Genomic DNA, 17,500 nt, shown 5'->3' on the forward strand with positions numbered 1-17,500 from the left:
TGTAAATTTTAAAAAGAGTTGCATTTTAAATATGAGAAAGCAGATGGGTTGGAAGCAGAAGGAAAGGAAGAGATACTCTGTGCAAACAATAACACAAGAAAGATGCATAGCCATATTAATATCAGGTGAAGGAGAATTTAAGAAAAAGAGAATAATAATACATAAAATGGATTATTTTACTGAGGAAGAGAAATGGTCATTTTCATCTTTCCAGCCAGCTTTGCTGCTGCTGCTGCTAAGTCGCGTCAGTGGTGTCCGACTCTGTGCGACCCCATAGAGGGCAGCCACCAGGCTTCCCCGTCCCTGGGATTCTCCAGGCAAGAACACTTGAGTGGGCTGCCATTTCCTTCTCCAGTGCATGAAAGTGAAAAGTGAAAGGGAAGTCACTCAGTTGTGTCTGACTCTTCGCGACCCCATGGACTGCAGCCTAACAGGCTCCTCCATCCATGGGATTTTCCAGGCAAGAGTACTGGAGTGGGGTGCCATTGCGTTCTCCCCCTGCCAGCTTTACTGAGACATATATCACACTGTGTAATAAGCACTTTACTTTTCTGTCACAGACTCTTAGAATTACATAGTAGAGTTGATGAGGAAAAGTTCTTTAATTGGAAAAATAAAAACCCTGCATTGCCAGAAGTGAGGAAAGAGGGTTGGGAAGTAATGGTTGGTTGATGAATGGTTATGGCTGGGTGGAACTAAAAGACAGGAAGTGAAACTAGAGAAGTAAAAATAAAAAGATGTTACTGAAGAAAATAATGCTTGAAACGGAGATTATGGACATGGAAGACATTGGTAATCATGAAGTAGAGGACTGTTTGTGGGAATGAGCAGCTGCAGTAGAGAGAAGGGGAGATGGAGGTCAAGAAACTGAGCAGCAAAGTTGCTAAATGAATTTCAAAATAGAAGACGATGAACAGGAAAATTCTGCATGTTCACTGTCTTGCAAGGTCTACTGAAATACAGACTTGGGAAACAATGGAGACTGAAACTGTTGGATGAAACTTTGATGGAAGAGGCTGATATCACCTGATTGCTGTTCTTCCCTTACCGCTGGGGGACAGCCAGATATCCCGTGTTACCCAGTGCTGTTAACAGGCAACACAGAACACCGCCTGGAACACAGTCCTGATGAAAAGCTGAATCAGAAAGTCATCAAGCCTCTAGATCAACTACAGCTCATCGTGAACATAAGGGATAGATTCACATTTCCACTGGAAACACAATCAGCCAAAACCAGAATGTTGACACATAGATTGTCACAGGGGAAGGAAACAGAGGTAACCATATATTGTGACAAGAGCTGTACTTCAGGGGTTTCCCTGGCAGTCCCAGGGGCAGTCCCCAGGGCAGAAGAATGGTCCAGTATTTATACCAATTAAATGGTATGATCCACAGCCATAAACAGGAAATCATTTGACTCAATTCTAATGAGGTGAATGGACATAGAACCTTTAATACAGAGTGAAGTAAGTCGGAAAGAGAAGAACAAATATTCTACATTAACGCATATATATATAGAACTAGAAAGATGGTGGTACTGATGAGCCTATCTGTAGGGCAGCAATAGAGACACAGACATAGAGAACAGACTTGTGGGCACAGTGGGGGAAGGAGAGGGTGGGATGAATTGAGAGAGGAGCATTGAAACATTTCCATTTTCGGATACTGAAGAATCCTTGAATCCCTGGGATAAAGCCCACTTGGTCATGCTGTATGATCTTTTTAATGTGTTGATGGATTCTGATTGCTAGAATTTTGTTAAGGACTTTTACATCTATGTTCATAGTGATATTGGCCTGTAGTTTTCTTTTTTTGTGGCATCTTGGTCAGGTTTTGGTATTAGGGTGACAGTGGCCTCATAGAATGAGTTTGGAAGTTTACCTTCCTCTGCAATTTTCTGGAAGAGTTTGGGTAGGATAGGTGTTACGTGAACGTGAAGTCGCTCAGTCGTGTCCGACTCTTTGCGACCCCATAGACTGTAGCCTACCAGGTTCCTCTGTCCATGGGATTTTCCAGGCAGTAGTACTGGAGTGGATTGCCATTTCCTTCTCCACGGATAGGTGTTAGCTCTTCTCTAAATTTTTGGTAGAATTCAGTTGTGAAGCTGTCTGGACCTGGGCTTTTGTTTGCTGCAAGATTTCTGATTACAGTTTCAATTTCCGTGCTTGTGATGGGTCTGTTAAGATTTTCTATTTCTTCCTGGTTCAGTTTTGGAAAGTTGTATTTTTCTAAGAATTTGTCCATTTCTTCCACGTTGTCCATTTTATTGGCATATAATTGCTGATAGTAGTCTCTTATGATCCTTTGTATTTCTGTGTTATCTGTTGTGATCCCTCCGTTTTCATTTCTAATTTTATTGATTTGATTTTTCTCTCTTTGTTTTTTGATGAGTCTGGCTAATGGTTTGTCAATTTTATGTATCCTTTCAAAGAACCGGCTTTTGGCTTTGTTGATTTTTGCTATGATCACCTTTGTTCTTTTGCAATTATTTCTGCTCTAATTTTTAAGATGTCTTTCATTCTACTAACCCTGGAGTTCTTAATTTCTTCCTTTTCTAGTTGCTTGAGGTGTAGAGTTAGGTTATTTATTTGACTTTTTTCTTGTTTCTTGAGGCATGCCTGTATTGCTATGAACTTTCCCCTTAGCACTGCTTTTACAGTGTCCCATAGATTTTGGGTTGTTGTGTTTTCATTTTCATTCATTTCTATGCATATTTTGATTTATTTTTTGATTTCTTCTGTGATTTGTTGCTTCTTCAGAAGCGTGTTGTTCAGTCTCCATATGTTGGAATTTTTAATAGTTTTTCTCCTGTAACTGAGATCTAATCTTACTGCATTGTGGTCAGAAAGGATGCTTGGAATGATTTCAATTTTTTTGAATTTACCAAGGCTAGATTTATGGCCCAGGATGTGATCTATCCTGGAGAAGGATAGAAAACTATAAAACACTGGTGAAAGAAATCAAAGAGGACACTAACAGATGGAGAAATATACCATGTTCATGGATCAGAAGAATCAATATAGTGAAAGTGAGTATACTACCCAAAGCAATCTAGAGATTCAATGGAATCCCTATCAAGCTACCAATGGTATTTTTCACAGAGCTAGAACAAATAATTTCACAATTTGTATGGAAATACAAAAAACCTCGAGTAGCCAAAGCAATCCTCAGAAAGAAGAATGGAACTGGAGGAATCAAGCTGCCTGACTTCAAGCTCTACTACAAAGCCATAGTCATCAAGACAGTATGGTACTGGCACAAAGACAGAAATATAAATCAATGGAACAAAATAGAAAGCCCAGATATAAACCCACGCACCTAGGGACACCTTATCTTTGACAAAGGAGGCAAGAATATACAGTGGAGAAAAGACAATCTCTTTAACAAGTGGTCCTGGGAAAACTTGTAAAAGGATGAAACTAGAACACTTTCGAACACCATACACAAAAATAAACTCAAAATGGATTAAAGATCTAAACATAAGACCAGAAACTATAAAACTCTTAGAGGAGAACATAGGCAAAACACTCTCCGACATACATCACAGCAAGATCCTCTATGACCCACCTCCCAGAATATTGGAAATAAAAGCCAAAATAAACAAATGGGATCTAATTAAAATTAAAAACTTCTGCACAACAAAATAAACTATAAGCAAGGTGAAAAGACAGCCTTAAGAATGTGAGAAAATAATAGCAAATGAAGCAACTGACAAAGAATTAATCTCAAAAATATACAAGCAACTCCTGCAGCTCAATTCCAGAAAAATAAACGAACCAATCAAAAAATGGGCCAAAGAACTAAATAGATATTTCTCCAGAGAAGACATACAGATGGCTAACAAACACATGAAAAGATGCTCAACATCACTCATTATCAGAGAAATGCAAATCCAAACCACAATGAGGTACCATTTCACGCCAGTCAGAATGGCTGAGATTCAAAAGACTACAAGCAATAAATGTTGGAGAGGATGTGGAGAAAAGGGAACCCTCTTACACTGTTGGTAGCAATGCAAACTAGTAGAGCCACTATGGAGAACAGTGTGCAGATTCCTTAAAACACTGGAAATAGAACTGCCATACGACCTAGCAATCCCACTGCTGGACATACACACTGAGGAAACCAGACTTGAAAGAGACACGTGTACCCCAATGTTCATCGCAGCCCTGTTTATAATAGCCAGGACATGGAAGCAACCTAGATGTCCATCAGCAGATCAATAGATAAGAAAGCTGTGGTACATATACACAATGGAATATTACTCAGCCATTAAAAAGAATACATTTGAATCAGTTCTAATGAGGTGGATGAAACTGGAGCCTATTATACTGAGTGAAGTAAGCCAGAAAGAAAAACACCAATAAAGTATACTAACGCACATATATGGAATTTAGAAAGATGGTAATGATAACCTTGTATGGGAGACAGCAAAAGAGACACAGATGTATAGAACAGTCTTTTGGACTCTGTGGGAAAGGGAGGGGGTATGATTTGGGAGAATGGCATTGAAACATGTATAATATCATATAAGAAATGAATTGCCAGTCCAGGTTTGATGCAGGATACAGGAAGCTTGGGGCTGGTGCACTGGGATGACCCAGAGGGATGGTATGGGGAGGGAGGTGGGAGGGGGGTTCAGGATTGGGAACACGTGTACACCGTGGTGGATTCATGTTGATGTATGGCAAAACCAATACAATATTGAAAGTAATTTGCCTCTAATTAAAATAAATAAATTTAATTAAAAAAAAGAAACATTTCCATTACCAGGTGTAAAATAGATCACTAATGGGAAGTTGCTGTATGACCCAGGGAGCTCAGACCCAGTGCTCTGTGACAACCTAGAGGGGTGGATGGGGTGGGAGGTGGGAGAGGAGGCCCAAGAGGGAGGGGACATACGTGTACCTATGGCTAATTCATGACGATGTGTGGCAGAAACCAATAAGCCATTGTAAAGCAATTATCCTCCAATTAAAAATTAAAAAAATATATGATGTGTGAAATGGATTTCAGATAAACTGTCTCCAATGCCCCCTGTTGTAAAGTGGGCAGTGCTCTTTCCTTCTTAGTCTCTGATGCCTATTTTAGTTCCTGGCACATAGTCGTCTCTATGGCAACGTTAAATGCCTGAATTCTGTCCACTACTTCCTTTACCTGGCCACACATTTTATTCAGTAGCAACATCATATTGTGGGAACAGTTAAACTTTGCTGCTCTTGGAACAGAAACACTTCCCCACTTTATCTTCTTAGGTTTTTTGACTGAAGTCTGCAAAAAAGACACAGAAAAGACAAATTACCAGGAGGAAGGATTATATGCAGGAGACAACGAAAGTATAACTTGCTAAGTGATTAAAGCTGCAGGCTTCTGTGCCTAACTTAGTAGAGGGGTGTAGGAAGAAATAGCTTTTATGGGAAGAATAAATGGATTTCTTTGGGAAAGACAAATAAATTAAGAAATCAGAGATGAGACGCTTTGTAATAGTATTTGTGTCTGCAGGTATGAGTGGTCTTTCCAGCTTCTTCAGGCTAGAAAACTCCCAGAGAGCAAAATTTAAAAAAAAAAAATGCAAATGTCTCTGTTTTTAATTGGAGGATAATTGCCTTACAACTTTGTATTGGTTTCTGCCATACATCTGCATGAATCAACCATGGGCAGACATGTGTCCCCTCCCTCTTGAGCCTCCCTCCCACTTCCCACCCTATCCCACCCCTCTAGGTGTCACAGAGCATCAGGTCTGAGCTCCCTGCATCATACAAATTTCCACCGGCCATCTGCTTTACATATGATCACATGTATGTGTCCATGCTCCTCTCTCAATGTGTCCCACCCTCTCCTTCCCCCACTGTGTCCACGATTATTGTCCTAGTTTTACTCACCATTGGGCTCTTGGGAGCCATTGGGCACAGCCTCTCCTCAGAGAGGGACTTTCTGGCAGCTGTACTTACCAGAACTTTCTGCTTTAAGTCTGATAAGGGAGGCTCCGAGAAGGCTTCTTTCTGCATCCGTTGTATCTCCAATGTCTTCTTTTAGTAATCCCCCTGACTACTGAGCCTGTGCTCTAGACCCCTGTGCCACAGCTGAAGCCTGTGACCCTAGGGTCTGTGCTCCCAACAAGAGAAGCCTGAGCACCGCGGCTAGAGAGCAGCCTCCCCACCATCACTGCAAATGGAGAAAGCTCCCACAGCATGAAGACCCTGCCCAGCCAACAAGAAACACAGAAATGGCTCAGATGGTAAAGACTCCGCCTGCAATGCAGGAGACCCTGGTTCAAATACAGGGTTTGGGAAGATCCCCTGGAGAAGAAAATGGCAACCCACTCCAGTATTCTTGCCTGGAGAATCCCATGGACAGAGGACCCTGGCAGGCCACAGTCCATGGACTCACAGAGTCAGACCCGACTGAACGACGAACACTAGACTTTTTTTTTTTTTTAACCAACTCTGGGGATTCAAGTGCATCCTCACTCAACAAACTAAAACTTTCTGAAATAGGTTAAGCCTCTTTCTTCTTGTGTAGCAGTTTTTCTTTTCTTTTAAACTTACAATATTGTAAATCAACTATACTTCAATGTTAAAAAAAGAAGCAAATGTGAGAGTCCATCAAGTACTGCATCTATGTCTCCTTTTGCTGGTTTGTGCCCAGTGTTCTAGCATGTGGGTCACTTGACTTGGGTCAGAATATAGTCACCACTTCACTAGCATCCTCCAAAGCTGCAACATTTCCCTCTCACTCTCGGGTTTTCCTTCCAGGAGGAGCAGGGCTCCTGATCTCTTGCATCGTTTTCCTTCTCCATCTCTGTGCTCAGCTCTCCCAACAAACAGAGCTCCCTGAAGAAGCAGTCCAAGTCACACCCCCTTTACCCTCTTCCATCCTTTTGTGCAAGGCTGGGTGCAGGTGCGATGCTGGTTCCATGTTTGCTTTGCTTGAATTAACATCAGAGTCGTTAAGCTCCCCTTCTCCTGGTTGGGGTCCAGCTGGGCTTGTGTGTTCCCCCACACTGGAGTGTCTCAGGTCATGTGTAGACAGTGGGTATCCAGCAAGAGGACTGGGAGGGAGCAGGGTTGTAAGTCGGGTCCCAAGTCTTACAGCTCACATGTCTCATGGTCCTTTATGATCAAATGAGTTCAAGTGTCCATGGAAAGAATCAATATACAATCTAACAGGAATAAAAGAGTTTTACTTGAGCCAAGCTGAGCACTATAGCCTGGGAGGCAGCCTCTTAAATAACTCTGAAGAACTGCTCTGGTTTTCTTTTCTTTTTTGGCCCTGCTGCATGGCGTGTGGGAGGAGGGGAGTGTGCAGGGTCCTTAGTTCATACCAGGGATCGAACCCATGCCCACTGCAGTGAACACACAGAATACTGCCAGGGAATTCTCAGAACTATCCCACTGAAGCATGGTTTCCGGCACAGTCTTATGCCTCATCCAACAGAGAACATACATCACACACGACAGGGTGTATTCTTTCAGGTTTCAAAAAGAAACAGACTTAGTATGTAGACAGTGAGACAGCAGGGCCCTGGTATCCGGGAAGGGAACCTTATCTTGGAGGGAGTGTTAACATGGACGCCATGAGAAGGGAGATGCTCATTCTTATCTTCAAACCAGATGCTCTTTAACTCAATGGTTAAAGCAGATGAGCTGTGAGGGTTAGACAGGCTGTTTTAGTTCACACACAGTTCAAGATGAACCATGTATAGGCCAAATGACTTTCCCATTGAAAATATTCAATATGTGAACATTTTCTCCATCACAAGCAGATAAAAATCTTAGGACTTTATGATCTAGCAATTCTACCTGTGAGGATATACCCAAAAGAGCTGAGAGTACACCCATGGTCATAGCAGCATTTTTCACAATAATTAAAACATGAAAGCAACCCAAGTGCCCACTGATCATACTAGAAAGGAAGGGTATTCTGACACATGATATCATACTCAGTAAAATAAGTGTGACTATACTTGAGAAGTATTGTGTGATTCCATTTAAGTGAAGGCTCTAGAATCATCAGATTCACAGAGACAGAAAGTAGATGGTGATTGCCAGGAACCAGAAAAGGAAAAAGAAGGAATTGTTGTTTAATAGAAATAGAGATTCAGCGTTGACAGATGAAAAATGTTCTGGAATTTGGTTGCACAAAATATGAATATACCTAACATGACTGAGGGGCTTTCCGAGTGGCACTAGTGGTAAAGAACCCGGGGGCCCATGCAGGAGATGTAAGAGACCTGGATTCAGTCTCTGGATTGGGAAGATCCCCAGGAGGAGGAAATGGCAACCCACTCCAGTATTCTTGCCTGGAGACTCCCACGGAGAGCAGCCTGGTGGAGCTGCAAAGAGTCGGACGTGACTCAAGTGACTCAGCACACACACACAAAACATGATTGAACTGGACACTTAACATGAATTAAACGGTAAATTTTGTTGTGTGTACTTTACTACAACAAAGAAAACATCTCAGGGCCTTCCCTGGTGGTAGAGAATCTGCTTGTCACTGCAGAGGACTCAGGTTTGATCCCTGATCAAGGAAGATTGAACATGGTGTGGAGCAACTAAACCTGCGCCCTGCAATTCCTGAGCCCGTTCTCTAGAGCCGGGACTACTGAGGCCACAAGGCACAGCTAGGGCAGCCCGCCCGCCCAGAGCCTGTGCTCCACAACAGGAGAAGTCGCAGCTGTGAGAAGCTCCTGCACCGCCGCAGAGTAGCCCCCACTCGCTGTGACTAGACAAAGCCTGCACGCAGCCACAAAGACCAAGCACAACCAATCAGTAATCTAATTAATTAACAAAAAATCATTTTAACTACTTAAAAAAAAAACCAAAACCCTCTCAGAACCTCCCCCGAGGGTAACCACAGAGGAGTCAGGGCTGATAGCAACAGAACAGATGGTCCCCGCCCGCCCAACCCCACCCCCACCCCAACAACCCAGGGGTGAGGACTGTCTTCTGTGCTCAGGACTCCCTGCTTCAGTTTTTGGAGATGTCTCAGCTCCAGCCCCGCACGGCTTACCCTCAGCCTCCGTGACTGACCCAGTGCTCCAGGCTCTGCTCCAAGGATCCAGTAAGTCTTGGGTCACCCTCTTCTGTAGGAGACTGGGTGCTGAGTTCACATCCTCCTAAAGAGACCTCTGCAACCCCAGAGTGGAGGGGGTCAGTCCAGCTCCAGCCTGAGGGTGGAGAGACCCATTTTACAGATGAAAACAGGAGCTGGGAGCTCTTGTGTTTTGTGTGAGAATCAGTGGTGGGGGGTGGCCAGCGGGAGGGGAGGTTGGATCAGTGCCTGGAGGTTCTTGCACGTGTGCTAAGTCACTTCAGTCATGTCTGACTCTTTGTGACCCTATGGACTGTAGCCCGCCAGGCTGCTCTGTCCATGGAGATTCTCTAGGCGAGAATACTGGAGTAGGTTGCCATTTCCTCCTCCAGGGGTTCTTCCCAACCCAGAGATCGAACCAGCGTCTCTTACATCTCCTGCATTGGCAGGCAGGCTCTGTATCACTCACTTTTTTTTTTTTTTTTTTGAATGATGCTCAAACAATAGTGAAGATTATCTTTATACAGGGCTTATGATATATGGGCCACCCACTTCAGTCTCTTGCATACCGTCTGCCTTTTAAATCTATGAGTTCCTCATCTGCTGATATGAGGGAACTGTAAAGGACTTGCATAACAGCAGATGTTGGTGTCTGTAGGTAATGATGGTAGGTTGTTGTTCAGTCACTCAGTCATGCCTGTCTCTTCACGACCCTGTGGACTGTAGCACACCAGGCTTCCCTGTCCTTCACTATCTCCCGAGTTTGCTCAAGTTAATGCTATGTTGATTTGTATTCAATCACCTTAAGGTTTGTACACCCAGCAACACTTTGAAGCTGGTCTCTTATTTATCTTTGGCAATAACAACAGCAAAAAGGTAGTAAAATATACATGACATCATATTTACCATCATAACCATTCTTTTCAAAATTCAGCCCCAACACCCACATGCTTCTTTGGATCTTAGTTCCCCGACCAGGGATCAAATGCAGGTCCATGGTAGTGAAAGTTCTCACTCCGAGCCACTGGACTGCCGGGGAATTCCCACCTACATCATTTTTAAGTGTGCAGTTCACTAATGTTAAGTGTATTTACATTGCTGTCCAGCCAATCTGAAGAGCTCTTTTGTATCTTGTAAAATGGAAACTGTGCCCCATTTAACAATACCTCCCCATTTCCCCCTTAACCCGAGCCCCTGGCAAACCACCATTCAACTTTCTGTCTCTATGGCTTTTATCCTCTTGATACGTCATAGAAATGGAACCATACAATATTTGTATATTGGCGAGTGGCTTAAGGGTGGCTCAGATGGTAAAGAATCTGCCTGCAATGCAGGAGATCTGGGTTCAATCCCTGGGTTAGGACAATCCCGTGGAGGAGGACATGGAAACCCACTCCAGTATCCTTGTCTAGAGAACCCCATGGACAGAGAAGTCTATTGGGGTTGCAAAGACGTGACTGAGCAACTAACACACACAGACAAGGGAGTGACAGGAAGCTTTTCCCAAGCCTTTTGGGTCTTAATTACCTTTAGCTCATAAAGAATCCTTGAGTTAAAATGGCACATTTGGGAAGACATATTCTTGTACCCCTCACTTCTCTTCAAGCAAATCTTCGAGTAATCTTGAAACATTAAAAATCTTCTTTATTTTAAGAAACCAAAGTTCCCACAGAGAGAACTTGCCCAGTGTGTCCTTTTACCACCTGCTCCCCATCCCTCCATTCCTCTGTGGAATTGAGCTTCCAGGGTCAAGGGCAGATGGACATCATTGATGACTTCATGCCTTGCTTTTTCAGCAGATCGTAGCCCCCTCAACTATGTCTACGATGCTGGGTCAGTATCTTCGCCAGTTTGGTCAGAAGCTGGTCCGCAGGAAGCCACAGTTCAGGGAGGAACCTGAGAGTTCTGAGACCCCTCCTCCGAACACCCTGGACCTGGTGGTGATAGGTTTGGACAACATGTTGGGAGCTGGCATATACATCCTGATTGGAGGAGTGGCCAAATACGTAGCTGGACCAGCAATCATCCTTTTCTTACTGGTGGCCGGCCTGACTACTCTGTTGTCTGGGCTGTGTTATGTTGAGTTGGCAGCTGGAGTAGAAAAACCTGGTACTGTGTACTTCATCAGCTATGTCACAATGGGACAACTGTACGCCTTCATCACTGGCTGGAACCTCTTACTGTATTTAATTACTGGTGAGATGATGGGGAGTGGGGAGAAGTGGGCCTTAAGATGGAGAAAGTAGGAGAGATGAGTGGGGGCTTCACTCATTCATCAGAACTCTGTTATCCACCTTCGGGGCAGGGTTGGGAGAGGGGAAATGGTGGCAGGAAAACTGCACAACCTCGTTGCACGCAGGTCTGTCCTGCTTTCCTTAAGTGATGGACAGAGAAACCAGAGTAAAGGGAACTGTAGGGAGCAGGTGAGAGGGAAGCACATCCCTAGGCTCATCCTCTGACCACAGTGAAGTCTTTGCTGAGCTGTTGCCTTCCTGGATTTTCCCTTACACCTCAACTTAAAAATTCAACTCTGATCTAGTCCCTCCTAGTCTCATTTACCTGTGTTTCTTTGTTTTCCATCACTTCTATCTTCTAGAATATTAAATAGTTGGCCCTTTTGTGAACCACCTGGGTCTCCCCTGTCCACCCCATGAGAAGAAACTCTTTGAGATCAGGTGTATTTTTGCTCACCTCCTGCCCCAAATATCTCACATGGTGCATAATAGGGGCTCAGTTTCTGTCTGCTTGTAAACATTCCTTCTTCTGTTGCTGCAGCCATTGCCTGTATAGCCCAGGCCTGGAGCTCCATCTTTGACAGCCTGATTGGGAACCACATCTCTGAGGCATTAGAGGGAACTTTCTCTCTGCAAATGTCCTACTTCCTGGCCTCATTTCCAGACTTTCTTGCCCTGGGCCTGGTGCTGCTGCTCACAGGTGAGAAGGGACCAGAGACAGAAAGGGAAGAACAGGGTATGGAGGGGGAGCTGGCATGGGGAAGGCTTAGGGTGGCAGAAGGGTGGGGAATTAAGACTGGGAAAAAGGGTTTGGAATAAGAAAGAGAGGAAGGCAAGACAGAGAGCATTTTTTCTACCCTTGGACTATTGGTAACTTAGATTGGATCATTCTTTGGTGTGGGCTGCTGTCCTGTACATTTTCTGTTTTTTTTTTTTTTTTAATGTTGTTGGGGGAATTCCCTGGTGGTCAAATGGTTAGGACACTGTGCTTTCACTGATGAAGTTTTGGGCTCATTCCCTGGTCAGGGAACTAAGATCTCACATGCCAAGAGGGGTACCCCCCAAAAAATCATTCTTGGATGTTGAGTAGCATCTATGATCTTTATGTACTAGGTACCAGTGACACCCAACCCCAAAACTGTGACAATTGGGATGTCAACAGGCAGGGCCAATGTCTCTTAGAGCAAAAAATCACCCCAGCTGGTAATCATTTACCTACACCAACAAGTTTCTTCCTCTGTACTGAGATCAAAGCTATGTGTTTTTGTTTTTTTTTTTAACTGAGAGGAAATTCATGTCAATTTAACCATTTTATTGTTTTTCCCAGCTTTAAGTAAGTGTTAGTCACTCAGTCGTGCCCAACACTTTCCCATGGAGTACAGTCCACCAGGCTCCCCTGTCCATGAGATTTTCCAGGCAAGGATACTGGAGTGGGTTGCCATTTCCTTTTCCAGGGGATCTTCCCAACCCAGGGGTCAAACCCAGGTCTCCTGCACTGCAGGCAGATTCTTTATTGACTGAGCTACAAGGGAAGATATAATTCACTTCATGCAAAATAGATGGGGAAAACATGGAAACAGTGAGAGGCTTTATTTTCTTGGGTTCCCAAATCACTGCAGATGGGGACAGCAGCCATGAAATTAAAAGGCACTTGCTCCTTGGAAGGAAAGCTATGACAAACCTAGACAGTATATTAAAAAGCAGAGGCATCACTGCTGACAAAGGTCCATCTAGTCAAAGCTATGGTTTTTCCAGTAGTCATGTACAGATGTGAGAGTTGGACCATACAGAAGGCCGAGTACCAAAGAATTGAGGCTTTTGATTGTAGTGCTGGAGAAGATTCTTCAGAATCTCTTGGGCTGCAAGGAGATCCAATCAGTCCATCCTAAAGGAAATCATTTCTGAATATTTATTGGAGGAACTGATGCCGAAAACATAAGCTCCAATACTTTGGCCACCTGATGAGAAGAATGGACTCATTGGAAAAGACCCTGATGTTGAGAAAGACTGAGGGCAGGAGGAGAAGGGGACGACAGAGGATGAGATGGTTGGACGGCATCGTTGACTCAATGGACATGAGTTTGAGCAATCTGTGGGAGATAGTGAAGGACAGGGGAGCCTGGAGTGCTGCAGTCCATGGGGTTGCAAAGAATCAGACATGACTGAGCAACTGAACCACAACAACAGCTGACAAACAGCATTGTAAAAGTTTAAGATGATTTGATAGACATGGATATTGTGAGATGATGGTCACAGTAAGAAAATATCCATCAGCAGGTGTCCAATTCAGCGGCACTTAGTACATTCCCAGTGCTGTGTAACCACCACCCCCATCCAGTACCAAACGTTTCCATTACAGCAAAAGGAAACCCTGTACCCACTGAGCAGTCACTGTCCATCTGTCCACAGCCACCAACCACCAACCACCAGCCCTGGGCAACCACTCATCTGCTTTCTGTCTCTATGGATTTAGTTATTGATTTCTCTAGCCTCACTGCAATGCATGGGGAACTCCCAGACCAGGGATTGAACCTATGCTCCCTGTAGTGGAAGCTCAGAGTCTTAACCAATGGATTGCTAGGGGAGTGCTGGATTTAGTTATTTTGTTGTCTCATTTTCCATTTTTCCCACAGGACTCCTGGCTCTGAGAGTTTATGAGTCAACCCTGATTTACAAAGTGTTCACAGGCTTGAACATTTTGGTCCTCAGCTTCATCATCCTCTCTGGCTTCATTAAGGGAGACTTGCACAACTGGAAGCTCACGGAACAGGACTACACATTGGCTGCAGCTGGATCTGGTGATGCCTACAGGTTAGGAGGGCACCCTTGGTTGTATTAATGCATGTGTGTGTGGTGTGCAGAGTTGGGAATATGCTGGGGACTAATGAGACCTGGTGTGATTGTCCAAGCGTGGTCCTGGAGCCCAGGACCTGTGGTACTAAGGGAGGAGCCCAGTAGAGATGGCTGAACACAGCTCACCCACATTCTTCCTCTTTGCTTCTCTCACCATAGCTTGGGCCTTCTGGGTTCTGGAGGGTTTGTGCCTTTTGGCTTTGATGGAATTCTCCAGGGAGCAGCTACATGTTTCTACGCATTTGTTGGTTTTGCTGGCATTGTCAATGCAGGTAACATGGGCATCGTGTGTCCCATTGGGGTTTGGGAACAGAATGGGCTGCCCTTGGACACAGGGGTGGGTAGAAGGTTAGGTTGCTTTTGAAGTTTGAAGAGTAAAGTGAGTTTGGTGTTTACTGACCCAATACCTTCTCCAGAAGGGAGAAAAGCCAGCAATCCTCAGTGGTCCATGCCCTTGGCTGTCATGATCTCCCTCTTCATCTGCTTTTTGGTGTGTTTTGGTGTCTCGGCGGCCCTCACCCTCATGGTGCCCTACTACCTGATTCAGCTTGAGAGCCCCTTGCTGCAGCCTTTCATCTATGTTGGGTGGAACTCTGCCAAATATGTCATGGCTGTTGGCACCCTCTCCATTCTTTTATACAGGTCAGTGTCATGGTTTTCTCCTCACCTACTGTCAGATGCTCGGGTATCCCCGGCCCTTGGGACTGAGAGATGAGAGAGAAAGACATCTTGCCCCATGTAGACCAGGGAGCAAAAGCCCCGGTCTCTCCTGCTTCTGCACCTTCTCACACATTCCCATTTTCTCTTCCAGCCTTCTGAGTATCATGTTTATCATGTCTCAGTTGACCTATGCAATGGCAGAGGATGGGCTCCTTTTCCGGGGACTTGCCTGGATCCCTGCCCACACCGATGCCCACACCATCATTATCCGCACCACCTATGCCCGCATCATTGTCCACACCGTTGCCCCCACAGGAACCCCCATCATGGCCATCTTGGTTCCTGGAACTCTTGCAGGTGAATAAACAAAACTCACCCTTTTAAAATCATACTTCTTAACTTGCATATTTCCAGTGGTTTCTAACTCTCCCCCCACCGTCTTTGCTCCCTCATCCCAGCGGTCATGGCGTTACTCTTCGACTTCACTGACCTGGTGGACCTCATGTCATTTCAGTCCCTGCTCGCTCACTCCCTGGTGACATTTTCTGTCCTTGTCCTCAGGTGAGACCCCATGACACCTTGACTGGGGGGGGGGCGGTCTTTGACTTGTAAGGGTTGATGGGGAGGGAATCATCTTCTACCTTCATGCTGCCTCCTCAACATTCTGTACCATTGATTGGGGAAAGAGAGGCATTAGGCAGACTGATGTTGGATCAGCAGTAGGGGCTGTTACTAATATTGCCTTAGTATTTCAAATTCAGGTATCAACCAGCCCAGAACGGAAGCAAGAAGGAGAAAACAGAGGAGGAAACTGAGACAAAGCCTGAAGTTGAAGGAGGTCCTTTGGAATCTGAACCTGAAGCAGGAACCTCAAACATTCTACAGAGTCTGTGGTTCCCTCCCAGCACCATCCCCACCCGGAAATCTGGCCAGATTGTCTATGGATGTGCCTCCCTTGGTGAGCAGTGGTGATTTCTCTTTGGTCATATTTTGAAATTGACAGGATGGTACTGGAGTGTGTATTTTGTCAGTTGGAGATATGATGGAGATCTTGGAGATATGATGGCTCTTTCTGATGTGGGCATCCTGGGGAGGGATGTGACCCAAGGCCCTGACATCTTCGTCTTTTGAGTCCAGCCTGTTCTCCACCTTGACCCTTACAGTTCTTCTGCTGATAATCCTGAGCCTGATCCTGTACCGTTGGTCCAGCCAGGTGTTCTCTGGAGACCCCGTGCTCACAACAGTGGCTGTGCTGCTGCTGCTGCTCATCACTGGGGTCACGGTCATCATCTGGAGGCAGCCCCAGAACCCCAGTACTCTTCCGTTCAGGGTAGGTGACCTCATGTGCCCAAAGTGTCCACCTCGAGTGAAGGAAGTCTGCGTGCTTTAGGTCTAAACATCCTTTGCTGGACAGGCAATGAGGGGATTTGCTGAAACCAATGAACTCTTCGCTGATCCACCCTCAGTGCTTTACAAACTCAGTCTCACTAAGCACTGAGCACACAGTCTGAGTAGAACTGGAGTTTTCCTGCCCACAAGGGGTAGGGTCTCCCTTTCAGACATCTGGGGTGTGTTCAGGAATGAACTGACTTTGCTCACAGGTCCCTGCTTTGCCTGCCCTCTTCCTGGTGAGCACCTTTATGAATGTTTACTTAATGATTCAGATGACCACTCGGACCTGGGCCCAATTTGGCATCTGGATGGCGATTGGTGAGTGGTTTTCTGGGCTACAGAGGCCTCTTGAGTGACGGAGTCCATTATTCTTCTTACTACCTCTCTCCTAAACTGTGTCAGACACCATGATAGGAGCCTTATTGGGCATCTGTAAGTGAGGAGGGCACCTACTTTCCCTTCTCACTGTCTCATTTCCCTACTAGGATTTGCCATATACTTTGGATATGGGATCCAACACAGCCTGGGAGAGAACAATGATCAACAGCCAGCAGCCTCCACTTTTCAGACTTAACAGAAACATCCCTAGTCATGAATTGTCTTAACTAGAGGACATAGATGCTGTGTGGAATCCCTCCATGCACTGGAAGATCTGCTGGTTCGAGGGGCACTGTGAGCCTCTATGGTCGTGAAGGTGGAATGCATTTACAGCCGTGTATTTATTGCTAGTGGACAAAGTGACTTTAATGCTGTAAATGCTGATGGAAACATTGAAAAGCATAATACACATCCAGAAAAGTGAATTTTCATGAAAAATGTACAAAAATGTAAGCAGAAACCAGAGGAAGAAATAAAGTATTAAACTTGAACATAAGCACGGCCTCCTTGTGCCTGTTTCCAGTGGAAAACACATAAACTGTCACATGGAAGGAAACACAGGAGCCATATATTGTGACAAGAAAGTCAAAGTCGCTCAGTCGTTTCCGACTCTTTGTGACCCCATGGACTATATAGTCCATGGAACTCTCCAGGCCAGAATACTGGAGTGATCAGCCTTTCCCTTCTCCAGGGGATCTTCCCAACTCAGGGATGGAACCTAGGTCTCCCACACTACAGGCGGATTCTTTACTAGTTGAGGCTACCGGGAAGCCCAAGATACTAGAGTGGGTAGCCTATCCCTTCTCCAGCAGATCTTCCTGAGCCAGGTTGAACCAGGGTCTCCTGCTTGCAGGCAGATTCTTTACCAACTAGCTACCAGGGAAGCCCATATTATGACAAGAGTTGCACTTTAGCGGGCTTTCCTGGTCGTCCAGTGGTTAAGACCT

The 17,500-nt window shown here is 45.0% G+C and overlaps 1 protein-coding gene across 1 annotated transcript; it reads left to right on the plus strand.

Annotated features, from left to right (window-relative positions):
- The first annotated feature begins 10,345 nt into the window (after nt 1–10,345).
- LOC112442412 (cationic amino acid transporter 3-like) lies at nt 10,346–16,780 on the plus strand. The gene is given in 12 exon segments (XM_059877331.1): nt 10,346–11,232; nt 11,812–11,970; nt 13,904–14,081; nt 14,283–14,395; nt 14,543–14,765; nt 14,935–15,140; nt 15,242–15,344; nt 15,545–15,765; nt 15,947–16,113; nt 16,385–16,493; nt 16,661–16,742; nt 16,744–16,780. Coding segments are annotated over 12 exon segments (1,977 nt in total). The 5' UTR covers nt 10,346–10,853.
- Nucleotides 16,781–17,500: the final 720 nt, after the last annotated feature.

This window comes from Bos taurus, chromosome 18, assembly GCF_002263795.3.
Source record: "Bos taurus isolate L1 Dominette 01449 registration number 42190680 breed Hereford chromosome 18, ARS-UCD2.0, whole genome shotgun sequence".
NCBI classification, from domain to species: domain Eukaryota; kingdom Metazoa; phylum Chordata; class Mammalia; order Artiodactyla; family Bovidae; genus Bos; species Bos taurus.